The following is a 27,395-nucleotide window of genomic DNA, read 5'->3' as shown; positions in this document are numbered from 1 at the left end:
TAACCATTAGGTAGTTGATTGTCGCTTTCATGGCGGCATTATGGCACCAAAGCTATACTTTCTAGCTATATCTCTCATAAATAATATAAAACTTGAGTGAATAGGACACGTGGAAAACGATACATCGTCAGTCTTACAAAGTGGCTCGTAGCTTTCGAACGTGTTTTGTTCCGTTTCAACATAAAAGGTGCCTTACGTAATACGATGAGTCAGAAAGACGCTTTCGATATAATAGTGGCGAATTAATCGTATTATTAATAATTAACGTAACCGATAAGAATCGAAAATGGGATTTCTCATTAAATAGTACGCGAGACGATATATTCGTCCGCGATTGTAAAAGCGGCTTCGATAATTATCTTATTTCTTGGTAAAGTTACGATCAAAAGGTGATTGTCGTAGTTTTAAGACTATAGATTTATAGTTTTAGACTATAGATTTATATACATATAAGCAATACCTACACTTTTATATAATATATTTTTATTTTTCGTTCAATTACTACAAATTCAATCTGGCTTGTTAAATTAAAATATAAACTGCTACTAATTTCATCTGAAATCACAAGCTTTTTAATTTTTAAATTATCTTTATTACAACACATTGTATGTTTCAACAAAAGCAAAATCTATTGAAGAGTTCACGTGACACGGAGGTATCTATAAGCCGTAGTATAATCGATGTGTCATTGCACTGTACCCACTAACATCGATTTCAGCACCGTGATATAAGAACAAATATGTGAGAATAGAAAACGCACGTATAAAACGTAACAAAAAAAAAAGATAGACATACCAAATTAAAGCGCGACAAAATATGATAGTTCGTTTCCCTAGTCCACCACTCGATTAGGGTTACTGCGACAGTGTCGACGAATGAAAGATAAAAGTCATCCCCTGAAAGTTTTCTTTCACGAAGATATTGATTAAAGTTAATTCCGTTTCAAACATTACTTGATTAATTGAGAAAACACATATTTCGTGATAAATTCGTTTTTATCATATTAGACATTGCAATATTAATTACTATTGTACTGTTGAATATTACAAAATTAGTCTCATTTATAACTATAATTATATATTAACGAGTACTTCCGTGAAAAGTCCCATTTCAGGGAAGTATTTATTTCTTTGGCCTTGTCGCTCAATTTTAATAATGTCATTGCGTGTCATTTGTACAATGAAATTACTTTATTTGATTAGCAGCTTACACTGGGTAAAGAATGAGCTTGACTAAAGCGCATTTCTGTGATATTCCATTTTGATATTAATTATTTTATCTTTCTTTGATTAGTTTTTTTTAATTGTTAGTTGAAGAAAGAGATACTTATTATAGATACTAAAATATAGCGCAATGGAAACTTTTAATATTTTTTTAGCAAATTCTCGTAGGCGACGATGCTTCTATCATTATAATATAATTTATCGTTACTTTGACACGTAGTTATTGACACAGGCGGGGAAAATAAACATATGCTACGCATCTTATTTCATTGTACGAGACGATCAAATGTAGTGTTAGTCTGCCAAATGAAAGAATGCAGTTCTGTCGGAAGAAATCAATGACTGCCAAAGAATCTGTAACATAAATTTTTGATGTTAATTTTTTATTTATTCACCTGAACTGGACGTGAAAGAGAATCGTCCTCTTTTATGTCCAGTTCAGGCGAATAAATAAAGAATTAACATCAATCAAAAATTTATACTACAGATACTCCAAAAACCCTCTAAGCATAGACTTTTCGCTTGTGAAAGACGCAGGTTCGCACAGGTGGCGTCGTGACGCCGAGCGTCAGCTTCATTCGACGCGCGACGCTTCCTCGTGTTGCAGCGTCGCGACGCCTGTGTGTCATATCTTTTTAGAACGCGATACAACGCACATTTTCCGACCCGTATAGTTCATTTGATCGACACAGAAATGAAGCGAATCAGACCCAATCAGGTATCACTTTTTCTTTAATGCACTGCCGGATAAAGCACCGCCGAATAAAACACTATCGATTTGATTTATCCTTTAGCCGTATTTTTTTTTTTAACAAAAAAACATCTTTTTTAGATATGCTTAATGGAAATATTCGTAAGTTTTAATATTAGCCATTGATAATTTAATATAATATGTCGAATTTATCTTACCGGTTTGTTTCAATTTTTGAATCTATAAAAAAAAATGTTAATTTTTAACTAGCGAGAGTTCGTATAATATCGCCTTTATTTCCTTGTAATATTAGACTTCGTGTAAAGAATAATTACTATGATTAAAATCATATTGATTGCTCTCGCAACATTCGCGATTGAAATCTGAAAGGCACAATTTAATTTCTCTCTTTGTTTAGATTTAAAAAATTTAATTTCTCTCTTTGTTTAGATGTAAAAAATTTATTTTCTCTGTTTGTTTAAATTTAATTCATATTAACAAATTTTTTTTACAAAAATATATACAATACATAGAATTCATTTTAGAAGCTTATGCATGAAAAGCTTTATTCATTACTTTACGAATACTAATCAAACCATATTTTCTAAAATATACAGGTTATTGAGACCAAAACATTATTAACCTAATGTTTATATAATCGTATTAATATTTGAAATAATATATCACACGCAATTATGCAAAACAAAATTATATGAAACAACTGCACTTACTCATATTTAAAGATACATCGCAATTTCCAAAAGAATAGAAATTGTTTATTAATGCTTAAAATAAAAAAACCTGTAATTAAAAATAAAGAATACTTATTAAATAAATGTGCTTCAAAATAGGAAAACACAAAGAGGAAACATAAATCACGGTGATAGAATCTAAACGATATGTTTATATTCTATTAAAGTAATTTACGCGCACTGTCATTGAATAAAACAGGGAATTCACCGATTGCTTTTCACAAAAGGAAAAGTCCAAATGCATGTATCGAATTAATAACAAGGTTTACAATAATGAATAAACAACCGACGAGATCCAGTGCGATAATGCATAATGAAATCATTCCCGAGATGTAATTACCGAAACCGCAGTATAATACGATCTTTTGCAATATAGCAAGAATAGTTAATATGATTATGCTTCAAGTAATTGAAGAAAATCTGTCGGAACGCAAACTCTCGACAAACTACATATTGGAGCTTTCTAACTACATATCAGAGAATCTCTATGCGCGCTTTCGACTGATATTATTTTTCGCGTGTCATGAATATCGCTATTACATCCTGACCCGCCAATCATCCATGAAGCATTATGAATATGCAAGCAAAAATATATTTGAATGCTGCGGAACATGCGAATCAATAACAAAGAGAAGCCGGTAATGACGAAACGTCTGTCTGCTGATCCTCTATAGAACATAAAATACATTAAAAAGCTCTCATGTGGATTTCAATAACAAATGCAATTACACATTTTATAAAATGGGATAGAATGTCACTTTAAATAAAAAATTGTTGATACTCTTGCAAATAAACTGCGTCATGATTAGGTATTCTATATTTATAATATTTATCTTTTAAATTTTTGGATTGTCATTCTGTTGCAGGGGCTGAAATGCATTCGGCTGTAAAAAATTGGTTGAATCGTGGCGAACTTGAGAGACTCGAAAATGTTGTATTGGAGGGTCGGGGCACGCGTTTATTAGGTGAACAGTCGCAAGATCTTAGAACTCGTGTCTTCCTGAAAGGACTCCCCAACTATTTGGTAAGTAATAGACAAGAGATATTTTAAACAGCCACTAAATTTTATAAATTTAAAAAATTACTCTCAAGCTGAAAGAATTTCATTAAAAGAAAAAATTGATAAAAATCAAATAAATCGTTCGATTTATTTTAGACGAAGATCTCTCAAGTGCACGATGCTGTTGCACGCGGCTCGTTAGCTGAAACGCAGAAGATAATTTCTGAGGAATCGAAGAAAAAGCTGGCGATCGCGAAGGATTCATGTGGAGTACCTTTGTTACACAAAGCGGTCTACTATGATCAACCCGAGATAGTTTCTTGGCTTGTAGAAAATTACCCTATTACGCCACAACAGAAAGATAGGGTAAATCTTCTCTAACATTGCTATCCATAAGTCGTAAAAACGAATTACATGCATCATAAAAATTTTACTAAACACTCAATCGGTTTCAGTCAAAGCATCTTAAGTATAACAATAAGAGCTTGTTTAATGGTAACAGTTTTTATAAAACTAATCCATTTCTCTCTTTTTAAATTGCTCTATTTAAAAAACAATATTTACCTTAATGGTCTTAATTTACACGAGCCTTAACATAATGACGCGAATATTAACTTCGATCGGTTATTTTCTATAATTCACAAAGTTCGTCTATTTTTACGATGGAATCGTGTCGCAAACGCTTGTTAACTTGTTCGAGAAGAAGCTCCTGAATAATCGAATAGTACTTCTTCCTAGCAATGTTTGTCACGACCCCGCATCGCGTGACGCTGATAATAACGAAGTGTAAACCACCTGTTCTTTCCTTGCCAGCCATGAGCTTGCACTAACAAATATATACAAATACACAAAAACGAATAAAACAATTTTGATCTTACGCATATCAACTTTACCATTTGTTTGATACCCTCTCATCGAAGACATTAAATCTCAAAAACTCTAAATCCATTTATGATTAGACGATTATACTTCATATGTCATTCTTTACGATTTAGGAAGGACGAACAGCCCTGCACTATTGTTGTGTGTGTAAAGATCCTGATCAAATCTGGGATATTCTCGTAGAAAGCGGATGTGACGCTAGTATTTGTGACAAGAAAGGAAATCCGGCCTCCTATTACTTGGAACATTCTTCGGAGATTGAATTACCGGAAGTAGAGATGACAACTCGACGAAGAAAAAGTACCGCAAAGGATAGTGAGTATTGTTATTTCATTTCAAAAGATAAAAATGTTAAGTACAATATATTCTTGATTTTATGATAATATAAAGAAAATTATTTTTTTTTTATCGAAAATTATATTTTTCTTTTGCTCTACATATCACGTAAGATATTTTTTAAAACTTTTAAATACTCTCTAAAATTTTTAGAGTGAAATCTCTTTAAAAATTAAGCCAATCTTGAAAAAGAGTGGCTCAATTTTTACTCTGTTAAGTGATATTCCATTCCAAAGAATTTAAAAAGCAAACATAATATCCCCCTTTTGTAAAAATGAAATAGATAAGCTAAGTACTTATAAAGTGTTTTTATATTGTTAAAATATATGCACATACAAAGCATATCTTGACTTTTTACAATAAGTGGATAAGCGTGCTTAAATATTACATTAACTTCGCTGGTTCGTCAGCAAGTCGTTAAGACAATTTCGAGGAAACATCGCGATTCGATGGGCAACCTTGTGACTGACGGAATGCTATAGCATTTTTCGCCTGTTTCCTACTTTCGCGGATATAGATTCTTCGCCTTATGCCCCACATATCCGTTTCTAATGACCGTGAAGAATCGATAGCACATAAATTTGTAAGGCAAGGCTAACTGCGGCGTTCGATATAGAGACACGGTCGAAGAATCACCTCGTGCAAATTATAAAATCTAAATGAAAGAACAAAGCATTAAATTTTTTTATTCGCAATTATACTTTATGCTATGCAAAAATTATTTCATTCTTAATCAGCATCTCTTATCGTTCATCTCACTGACACAAATAAGAGACACAAATACAATTGTAAAAAAATTGCAATGTAACGGAATTACATAGAACTACGACTACCATTACGTCTATCATTATTTTTTCGTTCGTTAAATGACTTCGCAAATAAATAAGTCGTGGATCGACCTGTCATCCTAACGGCTGAGTTCTAATTTCACCAATGATAAGAACTCATCTTCCATTCTTCGATCGTACTGCCATGCTAGCAATTACGCTCGAGGATCGAAGTCAAGCAATTTCCTGTAAATATACATTCCAACAATCGACTTATCTTCTTATGCGATTGTACATAAGCAATTCTTGTAAAATTGCTTGCGCACGATACAAACAAATACCTTGAACTACTTCTATTATTTAAAAAATAAATTTAAAATAATATCTTTCGTTAAAACGCTGCTAATATTCTCATGTAGTATTCTCATACAAAAATAATTTAATAGATATAATTCTTCTTTTCACTATAAATTCAAAGATTTGTCTTACACAATTAGAACTATCCATTAAATCATTATATATTTTCACACAATATAGACTTATCGTTTTCGTATTTACACGTTCAATCCTTGAGAAATCTCGCGTGATCGTAGAATTTCACGAACTATTGCGGCAATAATAATTTATTAGAAATACTGAAGCACGACAGGTAAAGAGTTGTAAATAGGTACAGATAGCGTAAAAACAAGTTCTCTTTATCGTGTAACAAAATACGTGCACTGTATGCGCAACTGGAAACGTGTCAGTAATATGACAAACTCCGTACACTGCTCAACCTTTTAGAAAATTTATTAACTAGCAACTGTACTTGCCATCCGCGTATTCAAGACGATATCAAATATTAAATGTAGCGTGCATGCAACTATTATAAAAGGCGCGCCTCAATAGATCTAACTGCGCCACAATTCATTTTTAACAACAGATATTTCTGAATATAGCGGGCAGAATTATTTCCGATGTAATTGCAAAGATACTAACTTTCGCAACTTAAATTATGCAAACAATCTTTGATACAAATATAACGTAACTTTTGAAATTACATATATCACAATAAAATTACATTCAGAGAAAACAAATCTGTTGAGAATAATAATCATCAACGTTTTTATCGTAATAAAGATGTGACATTCTAAAGGAATTTCCTTGTCATAAAGAACATGTAACACTCTAAACACTAAATTGTTCTGACATTTAATATTTATTGAACTATAAACTTCTTGTGAATTGTAAATTTAACGTCTTAGTAATGGTACATAGCTCAAGGAGTCATTTCCCGTTCATTCATGAAATATTTCATAAAAACATCGTTATTTAAATGTCAGTAAATGTCAATGTAGTTGTAAAATATAGTCAAATATCCATCTTATACTGTAATATTTCCGCGATGATCATGTGAGATTGCTTATTTTTATTTCATATTCTGTGTTCATTATTTAGCCAAATATGAATTGACTTGATATAGCTACATCTAAATAATTTTTAAAATTTATCGAAAGAGTAGTACAGTGGTTGTAACTATTTAAATTTATATTTTGTAGTTGATCTAATTCTATTGCCTGAATCATTGAAAGCTTTTACGTTTTTATCGATTTTATTATTACAATAAAAAAAGTGCCGTGACTCTAGATTCTTTAATATAGTCATGAGATTCCTGAGATATTGTCTAAATCGTATTCATTCACTTTATGCTCAGATATGGATTTCAAGCCCTCCAATATCAGGATATGGATACACAACAAAGACATCGGAAAATTACAGCATGTGTTGTGGGAGGGACATGGATCTAAACTTCGATGCGAGACCAGCAATAATCCGCGGATAAGAAGATTCTTAGAAGCCGTGCCCTTTATTATGGTACGTCAGTAAATAAATTAGTAATTACACGTATTTCTCAATTGTTCAATTAATTATAAAAAAATAAAAATCTTAATATGGCAGTAGCTAAAAAATTATTAAATAAAATTATTATGGTTTCGGCAGGGCACAATAAAGGATATCCACGCAACAGTCATTAATAATGATTTGGAGGGTCTCAAGACAAAATTGGAGGAACCTATTTTGCCCATTATTTTATGCGGCAAGGATGCAAATGGCTTAAATGCTCTTCATAAAGTAAGCTCTTATGATGAAAATCCAATAAATTTTTTCAACTGCTAAAATTCGAAGCGAGAAAAATCTATCCTATCTTTTTATCGTAAGGCTGCTGGTTTGGGATACACAGACATCGCACGTGAAATCCTTGAACGATGCCTTGCAACGGTAGCGGCTCAAGACAACGAAGGAAAAACTCCATTGCATTATGCAGCTGCACTTAAGGACAACGGCGTCATGTATGATCTTTTAACAGAGCATGGAGCCGATGAAAGTAAACTGGATAACGTGAGTATCAGTCGATTATTTATAATTAAAAGGAAAGAAATAATTAATCGATAAGATGCTACCATAACTCTATAAATCTTGCTGTTAATTAGAGACAAAAAGCGCCTGCATTTTACAAGAACCGCCCTTCGGACGTAGACCTGTCGAATTTGTCAATGATACCGGAAGCGCCCCGAGTTTTCGATACTTATCCAAAAAATTGGGACTGGAGGATCTTGGAAGGAGCCATTATGCGAGGCATGAAGAAAGTTAACAGTGACGATAGCGCTTTCGGTAGTGCCGAATCCACAATGAAGGATTCGGATGAGAAGGTATATTTGTCATTGTTATCTTAATTATATGCACGATAGTTATCTGCCTGCCTAAGTTTGGATTTGATATATTTATTATTGTATAATACACATCTGTATTGATTAATAATTATTTAGCGCACCATCAAATCACTTATAGCCGGACATAGAATGGCATCCCGGTCAAAATGTAGTGTCGTAGTCGGAATGAGTAGTTATATAAACGAAGATTTTTTTTTTCTTTTTTTTTCCTCTTTCGATACGAGGGGGGTTTCCAGTTCATAATTCCAGGTCAATGATATGATGGATTATATATGCGAGATTTGGTAAAACAGAAAGGCGATGATGAGCAAGAGAATGAGGAGGCTGAAACTCCGAATGGAAACGAGGAGGCTGAAAATGCAAATGGAGAAGAGGAAGCACAGAATGAAGAACAAGAAGCACAAAACGGAGAAGAGGAGGAAGCACAGAACGGAGAAGAGGAGGAAGCACAAAATGAAGATGAGGCGAATGACGGAGGAGATGAAAACGAAGGGGAAGCAGAAAATAACGAGGAAAATGCCACCAATGAGAACGAAGAAGAGCAAGAGGAAAAAGCATCATCTGACGATGACGTGGTAACTGGACCTGTCGCGGAGCCAACGAAAGACGAGGAGGATGGGCCTGAGGCCGTCGATAATGAGGATGGTATCTACGAGGAATCCCCGAAGATCGAGGAAATCGCTAATGATGAAACCGTCGAACACGAAGAAAGAAACGAGCCTAGTACTGGCGATTCTGGCGTTGATGATCCTGCACAAGATGAAGAGCAGGTATTGTCTTAATCGAATTGTCACGATCACTGCACTGCGCCTTGTATAATACAAAGAAGAAGCCGGGATATCTCAATCTATGTCCGTCCCTGGAATTACGATGTTATATAATATCTATGTATAATATGTAATAGTAATTACGTTCAATAATAACATTTTTTTAATTAAGAAAAAAATTGCAATTCACTTCCTCCAATAAAATGAAGAAAAGAAATTCTCTTACTCTCTAAAACTTTTAGAGTGAATTGTCACTCTGAAGAGTAAAATATCACTCTTAAAGATTAAAAATTGAGCCACTCTCTTTCAAAACTAGCTCCATTTTCATTCTTTAGAGTGAGAATCACTCCAAAAAATTTAGAAAGTACGATTCCTTAGACAGAAGTCTATTTATAAGACTCAAGTTACCCACAACAGTTACCAATAGACTTTTTTTTACGGACACCCTGTGTGCTATACACACATACGTAGAATATGCGTAGGCGCGGCGAGAGACACACGATCGATTCGCATGTAGAATTCCCATATGTGATTAATATCTCCTATCGATCGAGTGTGTCTCTTAGCCGTGCGCATGATTTTGTACTTAAATATGACAGCAGGTAATCGTCGGCGAACATCAGGAGCCCGCGGAAGTAGAATTGAGTGAGGGTAGTATGGGCCGAGATCTAGAAATAGATAGTTTATTAGAGAATGACAATATGGAACAATTAGCGGCTCTCGTTCTCAATGGTGAAGGCCGACGATTGGTCAGACGACAGTGCGGAAATCCCGAACTCCAAGCTTTCATCGACAACGTTCCGACTTATATGGTACGTTATTGTTGCAATAACAGAAAGCAAAAGCGTTATATATATGTACATTTATTTATAAAAAATATATATATATATATTATATAATATTAGGGAAAAATTCATACTGTGCACATGGCAGCGCGAGAAGGAAATCTTCGGGACCTACAAAGCGCATTAGATCGCCGTAAATTCGCGGTGGCGCGAGACGAATCATCACCCCACGGCGCAACGCCATTGCACGTGGCCGTTATCTTTGGAAATACCGTTATCATTAGGTATTATTAACATATTTAGACATACTCGTATATACATGCATATATATATATATACATTTAATTTTATATTCAACATATATTTTATTTGCTCTGCTTGATAACAAAATTTTATAATTTCTTCCTTCTAATCAACAACGCTTTTAACCTTTAGAGAATGAAGATCTATATGTAAAATCTTACAACTTTTTCTTGAGTAAGATTTGTTACAATTCATTATTTTATTGTATCAAAATTTTTTGCTTCAAAATATGACAATGTTCCAATGCCAGTATAGTAACTTTCTCATCCTGTAAAGGTTAAAAATCTCGTTATTGTCTGATAAAAAAGATATAATGCAAGGGTATTACTTGATAAGTAAGTCGTCTATATAACTGTTAGACAAACCATCGATAGCTCATGATTTATCTCTGTCATATCGATAGATTTTTGTTCGAATGATAGGCTATAAACTGCTACTAAATCCATTCAATTGAATATTTTATACTTGATTTAGGTATCTGGCAGGAAGGTTTCCAGAAACTACTAACGCGATCGATCTCGACGGACGAACTCCGTTACATTACGCTGCGACGCTCGCAGACAACGGTCATTACTATAATCTTTTGCTACATTTGGGTGCCAATCCTTTAATAGAGGATAATGTGAGTTAACCTACTATTATAATGTCTTATTGCATTCTTTATTATTATCATAATTCGACGATCACGAAAAAGGGCAAAATTTTGCGCTCTCCAACTAAATAATAAAGTTTAAAACAAATTTTGAATTCTAATAGAAATAAAGAATTAATTTATGCTAAGAAAGTGCTCGCAGAATTCTCATAAATTAACTATTCTGCTATAAGCAAGGTGTTGATAAAATCTTATCTTTTGTCACGCAGTTCGGACAAAAAGCAGATTATTACAAGCGAAATCAAAGTGACTTATCGCACAAAAAACTTCTTCGCAGTTTCGGAGCTACCGAGACACTCGCCGAAGAAATGTTAACGGATAAAGGTATTTCTTGATTTGAAGCATTTTAAAGCACCATTAGCAATATAAATATTTAGAAAAAAATCGCGACATAAATCGTCCGGGCACTCCATCTCGCGACGTCACCCTTCATGTTTTGTGTTCAAAAAGATGTTTCTAATCCAAATTGAAATCTCGACAAAGATCTTCGACAATGTCGCACTTGGCACAAATATTCCATGTGTCGCGATTTCGTTAAGTATCTATTAACTGTTTCGCACATAAAAACATTGTTAATTTAATCATTTTAGAATATTTAATTTCGCATACGATCGATTAATTGTATTTTTTAGACAAACCCAGTCAGGTCATCCCTCAAATACCGCGTAAGAATCCTAGTCGAAATACTTGTTGAAATGTTTTCCCTTTCTAATTTTTTAATTTTGTAGATTGATTAGTGCTTTGCTCAATTATTTTTATAATAGCATGTATCCAAATCAACAATTAACACTTCAGCATGTTAATCGAGCTAAGGTGTGAAATATAAATTCGCTACTTATATACTTTTATTCCCCAATTTAATAATTTATGTTTGGAACGTTATAATTAATAGACCATTATAATTATTGTAAGATGAAGAAAAAGAAAATTTTAATTGTAAATGATTTAGTCATCACAACTGCATGAAATTCTTGATCTTGCAATAATTATTCTTTACAAAACTATACAACATCTCAAGTATGCAAAAGATCATCGTCATAAATTGTAAAAACAACCAATTTCATCTTCTCATGTACTTCAAGTAAAGTATTTTACTTGAAGCTTAATTTATTAACATTTATTCTTTGATAATTGCTACTAATGTCACCGCAAAATTTGCTTATTCACTTTTTCTCATCAACCTACATCTCTCAACACCGATGTTCTTTCAACCGCCGCTGCTGCTGACTCAACCGAGATCTACAGTACCCGGAGGTGATATCTACTCGGCTCGGCGTGACGTGAGCGAGCCTGAGGTCTTAGCAACTCTGGAACGATGTTTCCGATTACTGGCGGGCAACCGGCGATCGTCGTTACCAAAAACCCCGTCGTCGAACGCCGGTACACTAGTCGCTCGTTGTCTAAAACGGCCCGTGTTCGATTTGATCAAGCACCGTGTGACTCGCATGGATCACAATCTCCTTGACGTGATCTGGCCTTCTCTGAAAAGGTACGGTACCGTCACAGACAACGGCACCAAGACCAGCAGTGCTCGCTCAACCATCAACAGCATCGCAGACGAGGATCATGGTTATGGCATAGTCGCACCTGATTTTGAAAGTTATGTCGTCTTTACGGAGTTCTTCGATCCCTTCATTCGGGAGCTGCACTGCGTAACCGCAAGTGGCGACCTACCCGATCATTCGCTACCACGTTTCTTCAGCGATAGCGAAGAGGGCGAGGAGGGTCCGCCGGATGAAACGATCGTCACCGCACTCGAACAATATGATCTAGACCCGACCGCCAAATATATCCAAGCCGGTATTTTAGAGTGTACCCGGAACCTAGTTAATTACAGCCTACCATTGACTTTGACGATCAATCAACTGGAGGAGGTCGAAAGAGAAATCATCAATCAACTAATGAGTCCAGAGATAACCGACCTGATGGCGGAAGGAAGCAGCGAGGACGAGGCCGGCACGTACTTCACGCTTAATGAAATTCTCGAACAACCCAGCCAAATACGGGCGCAATTAGCGGCAGCCGGTCTATTGTTACCAATCACGGAGTTCGAGCCAAACGACGAACGGCGTCTTCACGGCAAGCATTGGCCCTATGGACGTGGTGTGTACGTCACCACCGCCGGCGATCTCGCGGCATGGGTAAACATTCAGGATCACTTGAGGATCATCTGTCGCACCAACGAGAACCGGCCAGGTTTACTGGGCCGCGCTTATGTTAGGGTAGCTAAACTGATGATGATATTCGACCAAAGACTGAAATTCAAACGAGATCAGAAGCTAGGTTTCCTGTCCGCCCGTCCGCACACCCTCGGCAACACCATCAGATTCTGCCTGATCATACGATTTTCTGAACTTTCGAAAACGCCTGACAATTTGCGACACCTATGCGTGGTGCGCGGCCTGAACGTGCGCGACACCGTGAAAAGCGATATGGTGAGGATCGGTAATCAACAATCACTAGCCATTACCGAACTGCAGACCCTCCAGGACTTCTCCAGAGCGGTGCACAATATCATCACGCTGGAGAAGGAATTATCGTTGAACAACTCGATGAAGATCGCCAATCTCATCACCGGCATATTCCGCAAGCGAGCGAACGCGACGAGGAATCTCCCGAAGACATAGAATTGACGGTCACAATTTCGAGAGACAATAATATTAGATTTTAAGTTATTAAAAATAATCGATTTAATCATCTTCTGCCCGCTTTAGGCACAAAATTGGCAAGCAACAGTTTGTTAAAAACAAATTGCATAAGGCAACCAAACGAGAATTATCGAAAATAATAATTTCTATAAAATGTATATGTATATATATTATATAACTTATCAAAAAAATTATTAACATGATCTGAGGAATGTTACATGGCAAAAATTCTTATTCATTGTCAGATATATTTAGATACTGAAAAGCAAAACGACTTTTATTCGTTATTTAACAATACTAATGATCTGCCTTCGAGAGCCTCCGTTCTTTAAAATTTCTCTCAAGTTTTTCTATAAGAAACACTTACGCTTATTCGTGAAAATCTTCTGTGATAATTATCAGCCAATGTTTAATCGTCAATTACTCTTGACAGACTGAACTTTTTAAGTAATATTTAGACTATAATGAGTAAGAGGGAGAGAGATAGAGAGAAAGGAGAGAGAAATGCGTTGGAAAGATGTGTGAACGTTATTTTATTTCCTCTCGTGCACCAGCGTCTCTCTTATGAAATTACACTAAATTACACTCTATTAATTGGATTAACCAGCGACGAGATCGCAGGATTGCTGATTAGGTTAGTAAATAATCAGCATTATTATATCAGCATTGGTATATATTATACACGATATATTGTTGCACAATATCTCACAATTATATCTTGTAAATATTTGTTCTCTTGGAGTAATTCGGCAAATTGTAAAAATTTTGTATATTTTAACATTACTCGAGCAACGATTTTACATGAATTCTCCTCGATGTAAAATATAACAAAATAAATGTTTATTCAAAATCAAACCTAGCAAATGCAAACTAGCAGTAATATTACAATCAATGTTATAACTTGCCACTCAATAATAATGTAATATAACACATATATTGCACGTAACAGTTGAGTGAGAATTATATCATTGATGTGATGTTACTGTTAGTTAACATTTACTGGGAAGATTCGTAATTACAACTGTAAGAATTATAGGAAATATTTAATAATGTTCATCGATAGATTGTCGTGTTTACATAAATTCTTGGTAAGCGTGACACTATTTTCATGTAAAGTCGAATATATAAAAATTTTTGAGGCGATATTGGTGGCACAATAAGCTTGAAATATGTTAAAGTTTTTTCAATAGCTTTTTTTATATGTAATGCACGAGTTGATGTTCACACAAAATAAAAATGGCGAAGCACACGTCTTTCCAACTCAGTGTTATTATTCGTACTAAAATAGACCTATGTACTCTTCTCTTTTATTCTTATTCTAAGCATCGCAATGTAAATTTATTAATTAAAAAATGAGTCAATAGGCATCTAAATGTCAAATTGTAATTAATTTTTATAAATATGTACGGATATATAATACATGTATACTTCATACATTTTTATTACTATTATCCTGTTTTGTGTAATGTATTATGCAATAACTATATTTTATTACGCAATAAAATATTTACTACAATAGAAGAGTAATAAATAAAAATTGATATTCTACTCAATAGTAGAAAATTACTTTATTATCGATAAGACGATAACAAATTGACACTTATACGTCTATTGATTAAGAATTGCGCGCGATTATAATTATTCATTATACAGTATAATTCACGAGTGCTTTTTCAGACAAATAAATCGTGTTTGTGTTATGCAATTGTGTTTGTTTATGCTTTTGCACATTAAATTTTAACTTGTGTGTATGTGTGTGTGTGTGTGTGTGAATGTGTGTGTGTGTGTATTGTATTGTAATAATATTAATTCTGTTTTGCCATCACGTTTGCCGAGTTGCTATATTACACAGAGTTTCATAATATCTTTAATAGAGCTGGAAACAATTATTGCATAAATATAAAAAATTCTCCTAAATTATAGGAAATAATTAAAATTAAAAAAGGAATTACTTTTTGCTTGGGATTTCACTAAAACTTCATTAAAATTTGCACATGTTATATAAAAATATAATAATCATTTTCAGTAAAAAATACATTGCAAAAGCAAATTAAAGCTAAGAACGTGCATGCTAGTTTTTTTTAACAATAAAATTTTAATTTATGACTTAATTACACGGAAAGAACGCTTTTGTTAAAGTATCTAAAAATTAAGCTAGATATAGAACTAAAAATAATGTTGCTTGTATCATTAAAATAATTATATAAGATGCTGAAACTAATTGCTAGAAGAATATCAAATTTTTTTGAAGCATCGCTCATCGTGTGTGCTTGAGTTTCCTAATTTCCTACATAATTATTTTGATGATACAATAAAATTATTTTCAGATCTGTATCTAGCTAAAAATATTTAGATATTTCATCAAAATCGCGTTCTTTCCGTATTTTTTAAATTAAAATAATATGTGCACAATATTTTTTTAAATTATTATTTGACAATCTAATGGATTTATTTTGCAGATGATAGCGGAGTTGACATTCCAATATTTCGTACGGAGGAAGGACATTATTTAGCATCATGTAAATATAGCATACACATAGTCATAGCATACTTTTATAAAAATCTATGTAACAAAATCATTTGTTCTTCAGCGCTGGGTGATCCCTTAATTAAAGGATTAACAGAAGTAGCTAATGCACGTCCAAAAGATCCGATCACATATCTTGCGACATATTTATACAACTTTGCGAGCCAGAATAAAGCCAATGAACAGGTATACATTCGATTCGATCGATTGAAGAATTGAACGTCACAGAATATTATTATTATCGTATTGATATTGAACTGTTTCACTGACTTTTTTTCACTCTACTTTCAGGAATCTGATGTCCTCTTAATATCCGATCACGAAGAAGAAAATTTGGATAATAATATCGAGAATGACACTTTCGACGACGACGCTGGCTATCCTCAAAGTCCAGATTCTGACATACCTGAATCCACATTTAGCAATCCTAACAGGGTATGTAAATAAAAATGTATTCCAACTTTCGTAGGACAAAATTTTTTAGAATTTACGCTAAAATTTCTTTGCAAGATCTTTTGCAACACACACGGAAAGATACATACTGTACGCAAATAATAATTACTTGCTTCAAGTTTTTCAAAAGTTCATATATTTACAAATCTATCATTACAAATATCAAATTTATTTAAAATATATTTTAAATCCTATTAATAAATTTAAATTAGATTGATATTTTTACTCTTTTTATTTTAGTCTTTCAATTTTTATATATAAATACTATTACATTATATAGCGATTAGATAACACCAGAATAACACAAATAATCAATTAAAATTTCGTGAGCAAAATATCGAATTCCTTCTTTTAAAAAATTAAATAATCCATTATTCAGTCTACACAAAAAGAATCTTTTAATTTAATTTTTTCATATATCGAAAGATTTATTAAATCTATCACGTTGACGCAATTAAAATGATTTAAAAAGTTAAGGATCCATTATTTTTAACCCTTCATACACATCTCTAAATCATTCGTGTCCTGCACATTTCTTTTTTTTTTAATACTAAGAGCACCTTATCAAGTACCGGTCTCTTTTCTATTCCTAAAAAAAGTTTGGCATCAACAAATTTTGTTCTCTATTTTTTTATATTAAAATAAACTAAAACCAATTAATATTTCGTCGCGGAATTCATGAAATAATTTGTTGCAACGATTTTTTTCAGAAATCAGCAGTTTAGTTTTAGCGGCGCATGTTATTTATTTTATATAATTAATTTCAAATATTTCGTTTAAATAAGCACAAATATATCAAATAAATTATATGTGCACTATTAAAATATATCTTTTTAATAAAAAGATAAAAGAATTATTTAGAATTTATTATTTTAAATAGTTTCTAACCTGTTTCTTTATCCTTATTATACACCTTAAGGTTTTGGGCAACCTCTTACCTTTAATATACATAATTCGCGTTCATATTTAATTTTTACAAATTAATGCACCATTCGGAGCGATTTGCACCACTGCCGTCCCCTTCGAAAGTCGTCGAGCGAATACCAAAGTGATGACGCAGTCATTCGTATCTTATATGATTTTGACAAACGAGTATCGTTGTACATTTCGCGCTTTGCTTTGTGCCATCTCTGACACTTGTTCCTATATTATTTGCGCAATTCCTTTAAAGCTAATCAGTAATTATTTACATAAGATATTTTTGATATTCCAACATTATGTCTCAAGCCTCATTATTCTTTTTAATCATTTGTACTTAAATAAAGGTTAATAATATTCTATATACGCAAATTTTTTTTAATTAATATATTATTTCTAGCGTGATTTTAAATTATAAATTCCTTTTTTTTAAAAGCGTCAGTTTCGTAATTTCCAAAAACTATAAACGATATCTTTTGAAATAAGCTCAAGTTCCATGTACCTTCTCCAATACAAAATTTGCTAAACCATCGTTGAATTATGTGCTTATTAATATTTCGATCAAGATCATTAAATTCAATTCGCTTGTTATAAAGTCGCTTTTTCGACAAAATTTTATATTGTCCTTCAAAAGAAAATAAATTCTTGTTTTGTATACATGATTAATAAATTTTTTTTAATCTTTAATGTATGAGTATATTTTAAGATTATTTTAAGAAAATATTCTTTATTGAAGATAAGCGTTACTTAAAAGAAAGAAAGTAAAGTGAATAATCAGTGTAATCACTTTTCTTAGCAATAGAATGATATTCTTCTGTGTGTAAAAATAAAAATGACTTTGCAAAATGGCAACGAATAAGAATGAAAACGTTTTTTTAGGACGAACATGGACAAAGTATGATCCACTTCGCTGCGGTTCGTTCCTATTCAAAGGATGGCTTGTATCACCTGCTGCTGGAGACGCAAGTCAATGTAGGTTTCAGGGACGAATTGTATCGGACAGCCAGAGACGTTGCCGAACAGGCAAATATCCGGGAGAACATCGAAGAGATCGACCGCTTCGTTATTTATCTTGCGGCAAGAGGTAAAAAGAGAAAAATGCAGCTCGTGTAAAAGTTAGAACAATTTATTTCAATCCGATCTCAATCTGATACGCAGGAGAGACTGAAAAGTTGGTCGAGCTTCTACTTGAGGGCTACGATCACATTTTAGACGCCGAAGACGACGGAGTAAGCATCATCGAGATAACCGCGCAAAGAAAACACGAAGCTACTGTACAATTTCTACAATCAATTCCTAATTACATAGTAAGTTGGCATTCAATAAGTAATAAAAAATATTATTATTTTGTGAATTATGGCTTAACGTGATCGCCTAATTACTAATATATATTTTAGAATCAACGCGAAGAAGTACATGCTGCCATTCGGGCCAACGACGAGGAACGTGTAAAGGAACTTTTGAATAAAAATAATGGAGGTGGAAAATTACTGGCGGTTGGAAAGAACTTGATGAGTCGATGCGCTCTGCACATCGCTGTACTTCTAGAAAATGAAGAACTTGTCAAGTTTATCGCAAAAACGTATCCAGAAACATTACGCATCGGTGATAATGTATGAATCATTGAAAAAGCATAACGCCGAGATATTGCCGTATCTCCTGATAAATAATAAAAAAAAGATTAAACCAACTTAATTTCGTAAAAGAGCCGCTAAGAATAACCGAGTAATGTAAATCTCTAATGTTGACGTGATTATAAATCGTTAGCACATTAATTAAGATAATTATAATTGATGAAAGTTATACGGCTAATAAAAAGACATATTCTAGAAAAATAAGAAATGCCACAATAAAATATAAGAAACATTAATCCTTTCTGTTCTAGTTGGAGAGAACAGCTCTTCATTACGCAATGGGCGTGACGTCCGTGGAGATCTTGAGTAATATATTAATCAAGACAGGTGCAAAACGCATCGTCAAAGATCTGGTAAGTCGCGTATATATGCATTTCTATAATTAGTGATAAAGCAGAGAGCTAATTTTCTTGGCTTTCAGAAATCCCGGCAACCTTCATATTACTTCATGAATAAATCTGATATCGAGCGACTTCAGGAAGAGGAAAAAGCCATGATTGCGTAAATCACACAATGTTAAATATGCATACGATCGCCGTAATAACACGATCATACATTTTGATATGTTCATGCGTTCCATTGAAATGTTATACTGAGAGATGAAAGGAAAAATCGATATCAATAAAACACGAACAGATAAGCTCCGTAAGCCACGTATCGATTTACAACGTCAAATGTAGAATAAGTGTATAATTTCGAAGAATCTCTTAAAGATATCTTTATATTTAATATATGTATTCTATGTTACGTTTTATTTGTATATATACTAGACAAAGAATACTTTGTAAAAAAATTTCGTCACCAGGATAGCAATCATGTAACTTTTTTCCTTAGGCAAAAACATGAAAAATGAACTATTATTAAAGATAAAATTTTAACTTTTCACGTTTCCATCCTACGGAAAAAGTTATACATAATAGCCCAGGACCTGAATTAATTCTCGGCCCATTAAAAGTACACAAGTGTTAGTATGTATAGATCATCAAAAACATATGAAATTATAGATTATATGAACTTTGTCAAATGTCGGCAGTTTAGTGCCTTATAAATAAATGTAATGAGATTGCAACACATATATATTACTATCATTTCGCTTAATTCTAGTAAGAATGTAATCGTAAAAAAATTAAGAAATGAAAAAAAAAGAGTAGATTCAGGATTTAAAGGTATTTAATGCCTTTGAAATGTAACTTCAAATTTGTTCATTTCGCTATTTATTATAATTTAAATGAATGCTTAACAATCTTAAATTAAGTTGTGCTTATCCGACGTATTAATTACCTAAGATAAATTGAGATCAAAAAAGATTTAGCGCTCCTGAATGAAATTCTTAACGTTGGTCTCGGTGGCATTGTTTTGTCGTGTGATCATAAGGTATTCTTCGGTGATCTCTTCAGGCTGGATTTTGTTAAAGAACGTTTCCCGCTCCTTGTGTACATAGTACGTATCATCGAAGTTAAAATGCAATCCCAAAACTATATTTAACGCAGAAGTGTCATATGCGTGACAACCAGAATATCGATATTGTGGTTTTTTGTTGAATCTACAACCTGCCGATTGCGCACCTACAAATATTCAATTAAAAACCTAACATATATAAAGAATTAGATACTTATTAATACATATAAAATTATGGAAATACATCTACATAAAATTTAGGAATTAAATATAACATTTAAAAGAAAGATACCTACCAATAGGGGAAATACAATCTCTCGTCAATGCACACTGAACCCAAGGTAGCATTACTTTTTCTCTGATGTCTTTGAAATTGCTGATTATTAAGTGTGATGCTCTAATTAGTGGGAGAAAAAAGAAGCTCTCAGCAGAGGCATGAAAATACTCGTACATCTTTGGATGTGTTAATGAACTAATGGCGTGCCTTGTAGGCCAAGTTAAGATTCCATATTTTGGACAAAGATATTTTGCAATGTCTGAAGAATTCAGGCGTACATTGGAATCCATATAAATTATACTACCTAGTGTATTTAAAGCTGTCTGCAGCATAAAAGCATTATTCAATTAGTATCTTCCTTCTGAAAATCTATAGACTTTTTCAACGATTACTCACTTGAATAACTAAAGGTCTATAAACATGTAGCGTGTCATCTTCGACGTGAGCAGGAAATGGACTTAGATCAAAGTGAGTTACGTTACATCTTGTAGAATTACAGACAAGTCTAATACTTTGTAAAGAATCTTCATTTAAACCGACGCTATAAATTACAATACTATTATTTGGCAAAAAGTGGCTGATGTTTCTAACAAAGCCATATATATATTGCTCGTTCCCAGGCCTTACGAGCGACACAACCGTTACATTGTGAGATTTGGAACTAATCGGCGTGGTGGCTGTCTGTCCATCCAGACCAAGCAATGCAAGGTACTTGGAATCTGTCACTAGACGTTTCTCCTCAACATCTTTTAAATTTTCCTAAAAGTAAGATCTTGCACATGAGAGAAACAATGAAAAATAATCTACAAAGTAGAGATTACTGAATATTAATAGGTACTTTTTAGAATAACTTCTTGTACAGTTAATCTTTTCCTCTTCAACGTGAAAAAAAGAAGAGATAAAACCGTATAAAAAGTTCATTTAAAAACAATAGGTTTATTATACTTGCCTGGAAGCTCCGTAATTGTTTGTGAGTCTCCGTCACTATAGTCTGAATGGAAGATCGTTGATTGCTGAAGGCGATAAAAACAATGCTGCTCCCTGCTATGCAGATAAGCAACAATAGCAGGCCTTTGATACGCATCGCTCATCGTTTAATAAGATTTTGTGGCCAATCGGAGACAATAATATACCGACCACGTTACGTCAAGAACGTCCACTTAAGGTTAAATTCTCGTCGTAACTTCATAATACATCACGTTGCAATAGACTGAGCACTATAGGACCCCATATCTAATGCATGAGTGCAAAATGCGGTTTATCAGTCGAATATTTACAAATTTACCGGCGATTAGATTAAGGCCTTTGATATCAAATTATTTCCGCCAGTCTAAGGGACCTTTTCCACATAAGCGATTGCATCTTACATAAAACACGACTGAACGCGATATGAAAACAGGCAATAATACCAGAACGTCAGGACGGTTAGGGCAGAAGGCCAAAACTAGAATGCGGCTTACCGTGAAGCCAAATGGAGGGGATACACATTCGCAAAAGAATATACTCACACACATGTGCGTCCGAAGCTACGACCACCTTCCGATAACATAGAAAAGGACAAATAGATAATCTATTTTTTGTCACGCGCTAAATTTGCAATATTGCCAGCTGATAAATTCCGATATACATTGCTATTGAAAATCTATAGTGCACGTTACTCGTACTACAGATTTTCATTACTGCGCAGTTATATCGGAACACGATCTAAATTACGCGTACTTTACTATGTACTTACAATGTTTTTATATGTGTAATAAGATACGATCAACATAATATTACAAAACATTATGTTGCTTTAAAACATTCCTTGATTGGTCAATTTGTAAAATTCTTTCTTTTGATTGGTCAATCAAACGCTTCAAAACATTTATAGAGACTTCGACCACACCCATAGAGGAAAACGAGGCTGCGGCCACATCTTATACAATAACTTAATTTTGTTAATATTTAAATTTAGAACATAATGAATTACATTCGTCAAGTTCAAGTCGGATAACATTTATGCACAAGATGTATAAAAGATATTTACAAATGTCTTATATCTAAAACATATCTAATAAACATTTTTTAGATATCTTATGCAATATATTATCAAGAAATCGATCTTAAATTAGACTCAAAGTTATGAAATATTTATTACTTCGTAAATTGATACAATTACTTGCTACGTTTTATTTTTTTTTAAATATGTTTCATAACCATGAAATCTGTAAGATATGAGGCAAAGTAAAACATCTGTTCGATATCACATAGAAGTGTAAAATAATTCTTAAAATAATGATACATTTCTCAGCTGTCAAAAACCACTGTATTATTTCATAATTATTTTACCTTTCTATTACATAATATATTAGACATCTCAATTTGAAGCATATTTTACAAATTTTAGGATTATGAAATAATTATGTTTTTAAGAAAAAACTAAAAAATAAAGCTGTAGCAATTAATAATTTTATATTATACAATATAGCGCCTCAAGATAGCCGAGTCTTAATATTATTTATTTATAAAAATATTACTTTATAACGAATCAAAGAAAAATAGGGATAGTAATTAATGTGATCCCTCTACAAAAATAGATTTAAAAAATTGGTTTTGTTTAAAAAACAGTATTTGGTTACAAAATTATACATTCACAAAAAAAAAACAACAAAATATACAGAATATTACAGAATGTATGGAATTATATATATACATAACTTCTTCTGCATATAGCCTGCTTAGCACTAAAAATCTATATTGTCACACATATAGTATGAACTGTAGATTAGCAGTAGAGTTACAATCGATTTATCGAATAATTATTTTTATATATGAAAACCTCGAAAAAGAGGCCATCGGAGATGAGTATGCTTAGGAGGCTACATTAGTAAAATGTTATGCTATTGTTTAAATTATAAGTGCATCAAAATGTGTACAGCTAAATAAAATATTAAATAGCGAACAATATACACAATTACATACAAAGTATTTCTTAAATAGCGGACATTAATCATAATGTTATTCCTGATTAAAAATTGAATCGAAAATTCTCTACCGCTTTGCAATTTTCGCAATGATTAACGAAATATTAATTTCTAAAGATTGTAATAAGTGATTTCCGAATCACACAATACTATTTCTGATCAAAAATTGAGTTAAAAAGTCCTCTACTATTTTGCAACTATCGTAATAGTTAATAGTTGGGCAACCGAATATGTGCTTATTCGGCAATCTTTAGAAAATAATATTTTGTCAATCATTTAATTTTTAATCAAGAATAGTGCTACATAATTAGGGTCCGCTATTTAAAAACCACTGTATATCGTGATAATGCGCAAAAAAGATGTACACAGGAAAGAATATCGTAAATACTTCATTTAATTATTCATTAGCTATAATAGTTTCCTGGAATTAAATGAGATTTATGTTAATTTTAATATCTTGAGATAAAAATCCGGATTATCATTTATCTACATTGTCTACTTATAAAATAACGGAAAAAAATAAGATTGCTTTTATATAAAGCTATTTTTTTTTGTTATTTCATAAATAGATAATAAAACATAGAAAGAGAGAAGAGAGATAAATGATTCGAAAAGTTAAATTAAAAAAATAGACCTAATATGATCGAATGCAAGAGATCTTGCGTCAAAAATAATTTCTTTTACATTATTCGATATCTATATAATTAAAACGATCCAATTCTGTAAAAAGTTAACAAATTTGGATGTAGAAATATTTCAGAGAAAAGTCATTCAAAACATTTTAACAGAGCTGCAATCTCACAAAATAGATCCGAAATTCAAAGAAGATTGATCTATCGCCGAAAAGTTAAGTCTAATTATAGCATACTTGTTACAATAAATAATATTATCGCAATATGTTATTTTATTTTAAAATAAGTGCAAAGTTGACTATAAAAAATATTATATCATAAAAATTATTTTAATGCTTGGAAATTTCTTTAAACGTAGAAAACAGATTATGTAAATTTTTCCGGTATATAATCAAAACATTCTATTCAATTCTTTTATATGTATAATGCATTATTTATATAATAAAGAATAATTTATGATAATTACAATGGTTACTTTTTTCATTGATCTGAGGAAAGCGATTTATATACCAGGGGTTTCGTCATCTTACACATGTTAATTTTTTATCTTCTAAATGTAAATATAAATAAAATACGCATTTGATCGGTTATCCAGTATCTTATGTATTAGCGTAAAAATAGAAGAAACAATGACTCAGTGTATATTATAGCGTGTGCGTATTATGTTATAGATATTGAAATAAAATAAAGAACAATTAAGATTTCATCTTCTTGAAAATCATAATCATTAATTTTGTCGATACTATTACTTTAGCGATATTATCCTTATTTGATAAATATGCATTAAAAAAATGAGTTTTTATATAATCACAATGCAATAATTATTCTCATATGTTTATAAATGTATAGTATTAGAGCACATGCATGCAAATAATTATGTACTATACTTTAATCTGATATTCTTAAATTCCCAAGGAGTGCCAGTGCGTCCTTGCTAATAATTAACTGAATATCAGGAAATTAATGAATGCTAATATCAGAAAATAAAAAAAATGCAAAATTTTCCAAGATTAAAGTCTGATTTTAATTTCGGATAATTTTGCATTTTTTTGTACGACTAATGGTTTTAACAATATAATAATTTGAATGTTCACATGAGCGATGTTTTTCATAAATTTATGAAATTTAAAAGCATTAATAACTTCATTAAAAAAATCTTACATTTTTATCGCGAAATATGTGTCTGATATTTTTATCTTTAGAATAAGAGATATGTTAATAAATATAAAAAAAAATAAAATGATGTTGCAAAGGTGCCCTATTTGACGTAGAATACCTCATAAATTATAAGTATTATATGTACTAATACAGTCATTTAAGGAAAAAATATGTAAAATATTAACTTACTTTCAATGGTATATACAAATTAGTACAAATTCAGTCGTGTTAATTTTTTCCCTGTGTTGTTTTCTTTACAGTCCTGCCAGCTTAAATATTAAACTATTAAATATTAAATATTAAACTACAGCGTCACTGTTTTCTTGGAAATTACACATAGTATAGAGTTGTTTTTGGCAGTACAAAATAGTACAAATTCAATCGTATTGATTTCTAATATATTTTTTCTTTTATTTTAAATTGGTCCTGTCAGTTTAATATTAAGCCAGCAGCGCCACAATTTTTTTCGAAATCGCATACGGTACAGAAGTATCATTAATGGTACAATATAGTACAAAATGAGTATTAAAAATTTCGATAGGTCCGATTTGATTCTGCTAATTTGATTCTGCTAGCTTTATAGAGCTCAAAACCATGCAACTTTTGTCTAAAACATTTTTTCGTATTTTCCATATTTTTCAAGATATAGAATTTGCCTGGGGCAATTAAAATAAAACACGCGATATATATATAATATGAGGTTTGTTTTTTCTAGAACATTTACTAGATATATTTTCTCTTATTTGATGCACGAATTGCGTGTTTTGCGTTTTACATTGCGTGTTGCATTTTGCACGTTTCGCATTTCGCGATCGAGTCCTTCACTGTTTGAGCGGAATAATTCTCTTTTCATATTCTATAGGTCTGTTTTTTATTGTTGCACTCTGAACCGGTGCAATGAGTTAAAATGAAACAAACGTATATTTCACTTCAACTTATTGCCCTGGTGTACTAGTTCAGAAAGTGCTAGGAAATGATTGCAATATATCCTGTATTCTTTTTAAAACTCTTTATAATGCGTAAGACAAAAAATGTGCCAAAAGAAGAGATAATAAAAGATATCTGTTAAATAATTTGATCAATTTTTTCCTTAAAAGTTGCATTTAGACATTTTTTTATTATATATAATGCAATTTTAATAAATAAATAATGTTAAAAACATTTGCTAAACTTTGACAAAATGTGTATATTTTCTATACAGTTTTTTGTTCTACTTACAGAATATTTAAAATTATTCAATAATTATAACATAAGCCATTATAAATTTTAAAGTAATAAAACGTAATAAAGAATGACAAAAATATAGAGGAAAAAAAAGAAAAAATGAATAATGCAAGAATTACTAAAAAAAAAAACATAATGTAAGATTGAATAATATAATCAGTTCGTAAGATTTCTTGTGTTAAAAATAATTTAGGTTTTTGTCCAGTTTGTATTATACATAACCAAATAATTCTAGAAACATTTTAAGACCAAAACTGGCCTAGCAATTAATTGCTTTCATGTACTTTACTCTTGTATGCGAGCCGCCACACTATATAAGTTGACTTTTTTAAACAATAAGCAATAAATTCAAAATCGAGATATTCTTAAAGCTAATAATTCTATAAACGTTTTTATTTGCTTTAAATAATAATTATTAAAAATAATAATCATTGGAAGTAGAATGAAAAAGATTCTATTTTTCAATATATGTGTATAAAATATCTGTACCTAATCCCTGCTTCTTTACATAACTCAGATAATATTTGAAATTGTTTGGGTGTGTAGAGATATTTCAGAGAAAAGATAGTCATTTAAAACATTTTAAAAGAGCTACAATCTTACAAGACATTCGATAAATTTAAAATTTGAACAGAAATTATCCTATTGCCAAAAAGTTTAATTCCAATTTTAGCATATTTGTTACAATAAA

At 32.0% G+C, this 27,395-nt stretch overlaps 2 protein-coding genes across 3 annotated transcripts; one reads left to right on the top strand and one right to left on the bottom strand.

Annotated features, from left to right (window-relative positions):
* Window positions 1-263: 263 nt before the first annotated feature.
* Window positions 264-19,762, top strand: LOC108746104. Of its 2 annotated transcripts, XM_018482653.1 has the most exons (22): window positions 264-389; window positions 3,533-3,690; window positions 3,823-4,032; window positions 4,662-4,863; window positions 7,345-7,505; window positions 7,632-7,763; window positions 7,851-8,030; window positions 8,123-8,341; window positions 8,656-9,132; window positions 9,729-9,941; window positions 10,035-10,198; window positions 10,692-10,839; window positions 11,079-11,193; window positions 12,115-13,446; window positions 15,977-16,036; window positions 16,109-16,230; window positions 16,336-16,479; window positions 18,295-18,499; window positions 18,574-18,722; window positions 18,813-19,028; window positions 19,301-19,402; window positions 19,471-19,762. In XM_018482653.1, exons 2-22 carry the CDS (start codon window positions 3,541-3,543, stop codon window positions 19,552-19,554), a joined length of 4,785 nt encoding a protein of 1,594 aa, XP_018338155.1. In that variant the 5' UTR covers window positions 264-389; window positions 3,533-3,540; the 3' UTR covers window positions 19,555-19,762. The 2 variants fall into 2 exon arrangements, with proteins under 2 accessions (XP_018338155.1, XP_018338154.1); XM_018482652.1 differs by lacking the exons at window positions 264-389; window positions 12,115-13,446 and adding an exon at window positions 1,891-1,941.
* Window positions 19,763-20,255: 493 nt separating this feature from the next.
* On the bottom strand, window positions 20,256-22,173 carry LOC108746105. The gene is made up of 4 exons (XM_018482654.1): window positions 21,674-22,173; window positions 21,121-21,483; window positions 20,744-21,047; window positions 20,256-20,614 (listed from the first exon to the last, which is right to left on the bottom strand). Exons 1-4 carry the CDS (start codon window positions 21,806-21,808, stop codon window positions 20,358-20,360), a joined length of 1,059 nt encoding a protein of 352 aa, XP_018338156.1. The 5' UTR covers window positions 21,809-22,173; the 3' UTR covers window positions 20,256-20,357.
* Between the last annotated feature and the right edge of the window lie 5,222 nt (window positions 22,174-27,395).

Source organism: Trachymyrmex septentrionalis, unplaced genomic scaffold, assembly GCF_001594115.1.
Source record: "Trachymyrmex septentrionalis isolate Tsep2-gDNA-1 unplaced genomic scaffold, Tsep1.0 scaffold16, whole genome shotgun sequence".
Classification (NCBI taxonomy): domain Eukaryota; kingdom Metazoa; phylum Arthropoda; class Insecta; order Hymenoptera; family Formicidae; genus Trachymyrmex; species Trachymyrmex septentrionalis.
This window is presented reverse-complemented; position numbering and strand designations above follow the sequence as displayed.

Coding starts and splice junctions, on each gene's coding strand:
- LOC108746104 (XM_018482653.1), top strand. CDS start 3,541: ATGCATTCGGCTGTAAAAAATTGGTTGAATCGTGGCGAACTTGAGAGA. Junction 10,199..10,691: donor GGAAATACCGTTATCATTAG/GTATTATTAACA, acceptor TACTTGATTTAG/GTATCTGGCAGGAAGGTTTC. Junction 13,447..15,976: donor GATCGCCAATCTCATCACCG/GCATATTCCGCA, acceptor TTTATTTTGCAG/ATGATAGCGGAGTTGACATT.
- LOC108746105 (XM_018482654.1), bottom strand. CDS start 21,808: ATGCGTATCAAAGGCCTGCTATTGTTGCTTATCTGCATAGCAGGGAGC. Junction 21,484..21,673: donor AACAATTACGGAGCTTCCAG/GCAAGTATAATA, acceptor TCTTACTTTTAG/GAAAATTTAAAAGATGTTGA. Junction 20,615..20,743: donor AGATTGTATTTCCCCTATTG/GTAGGTATCTTT, acceptor GAATATTTGTAG/GTGCGCAATCGGCAGGTTGT.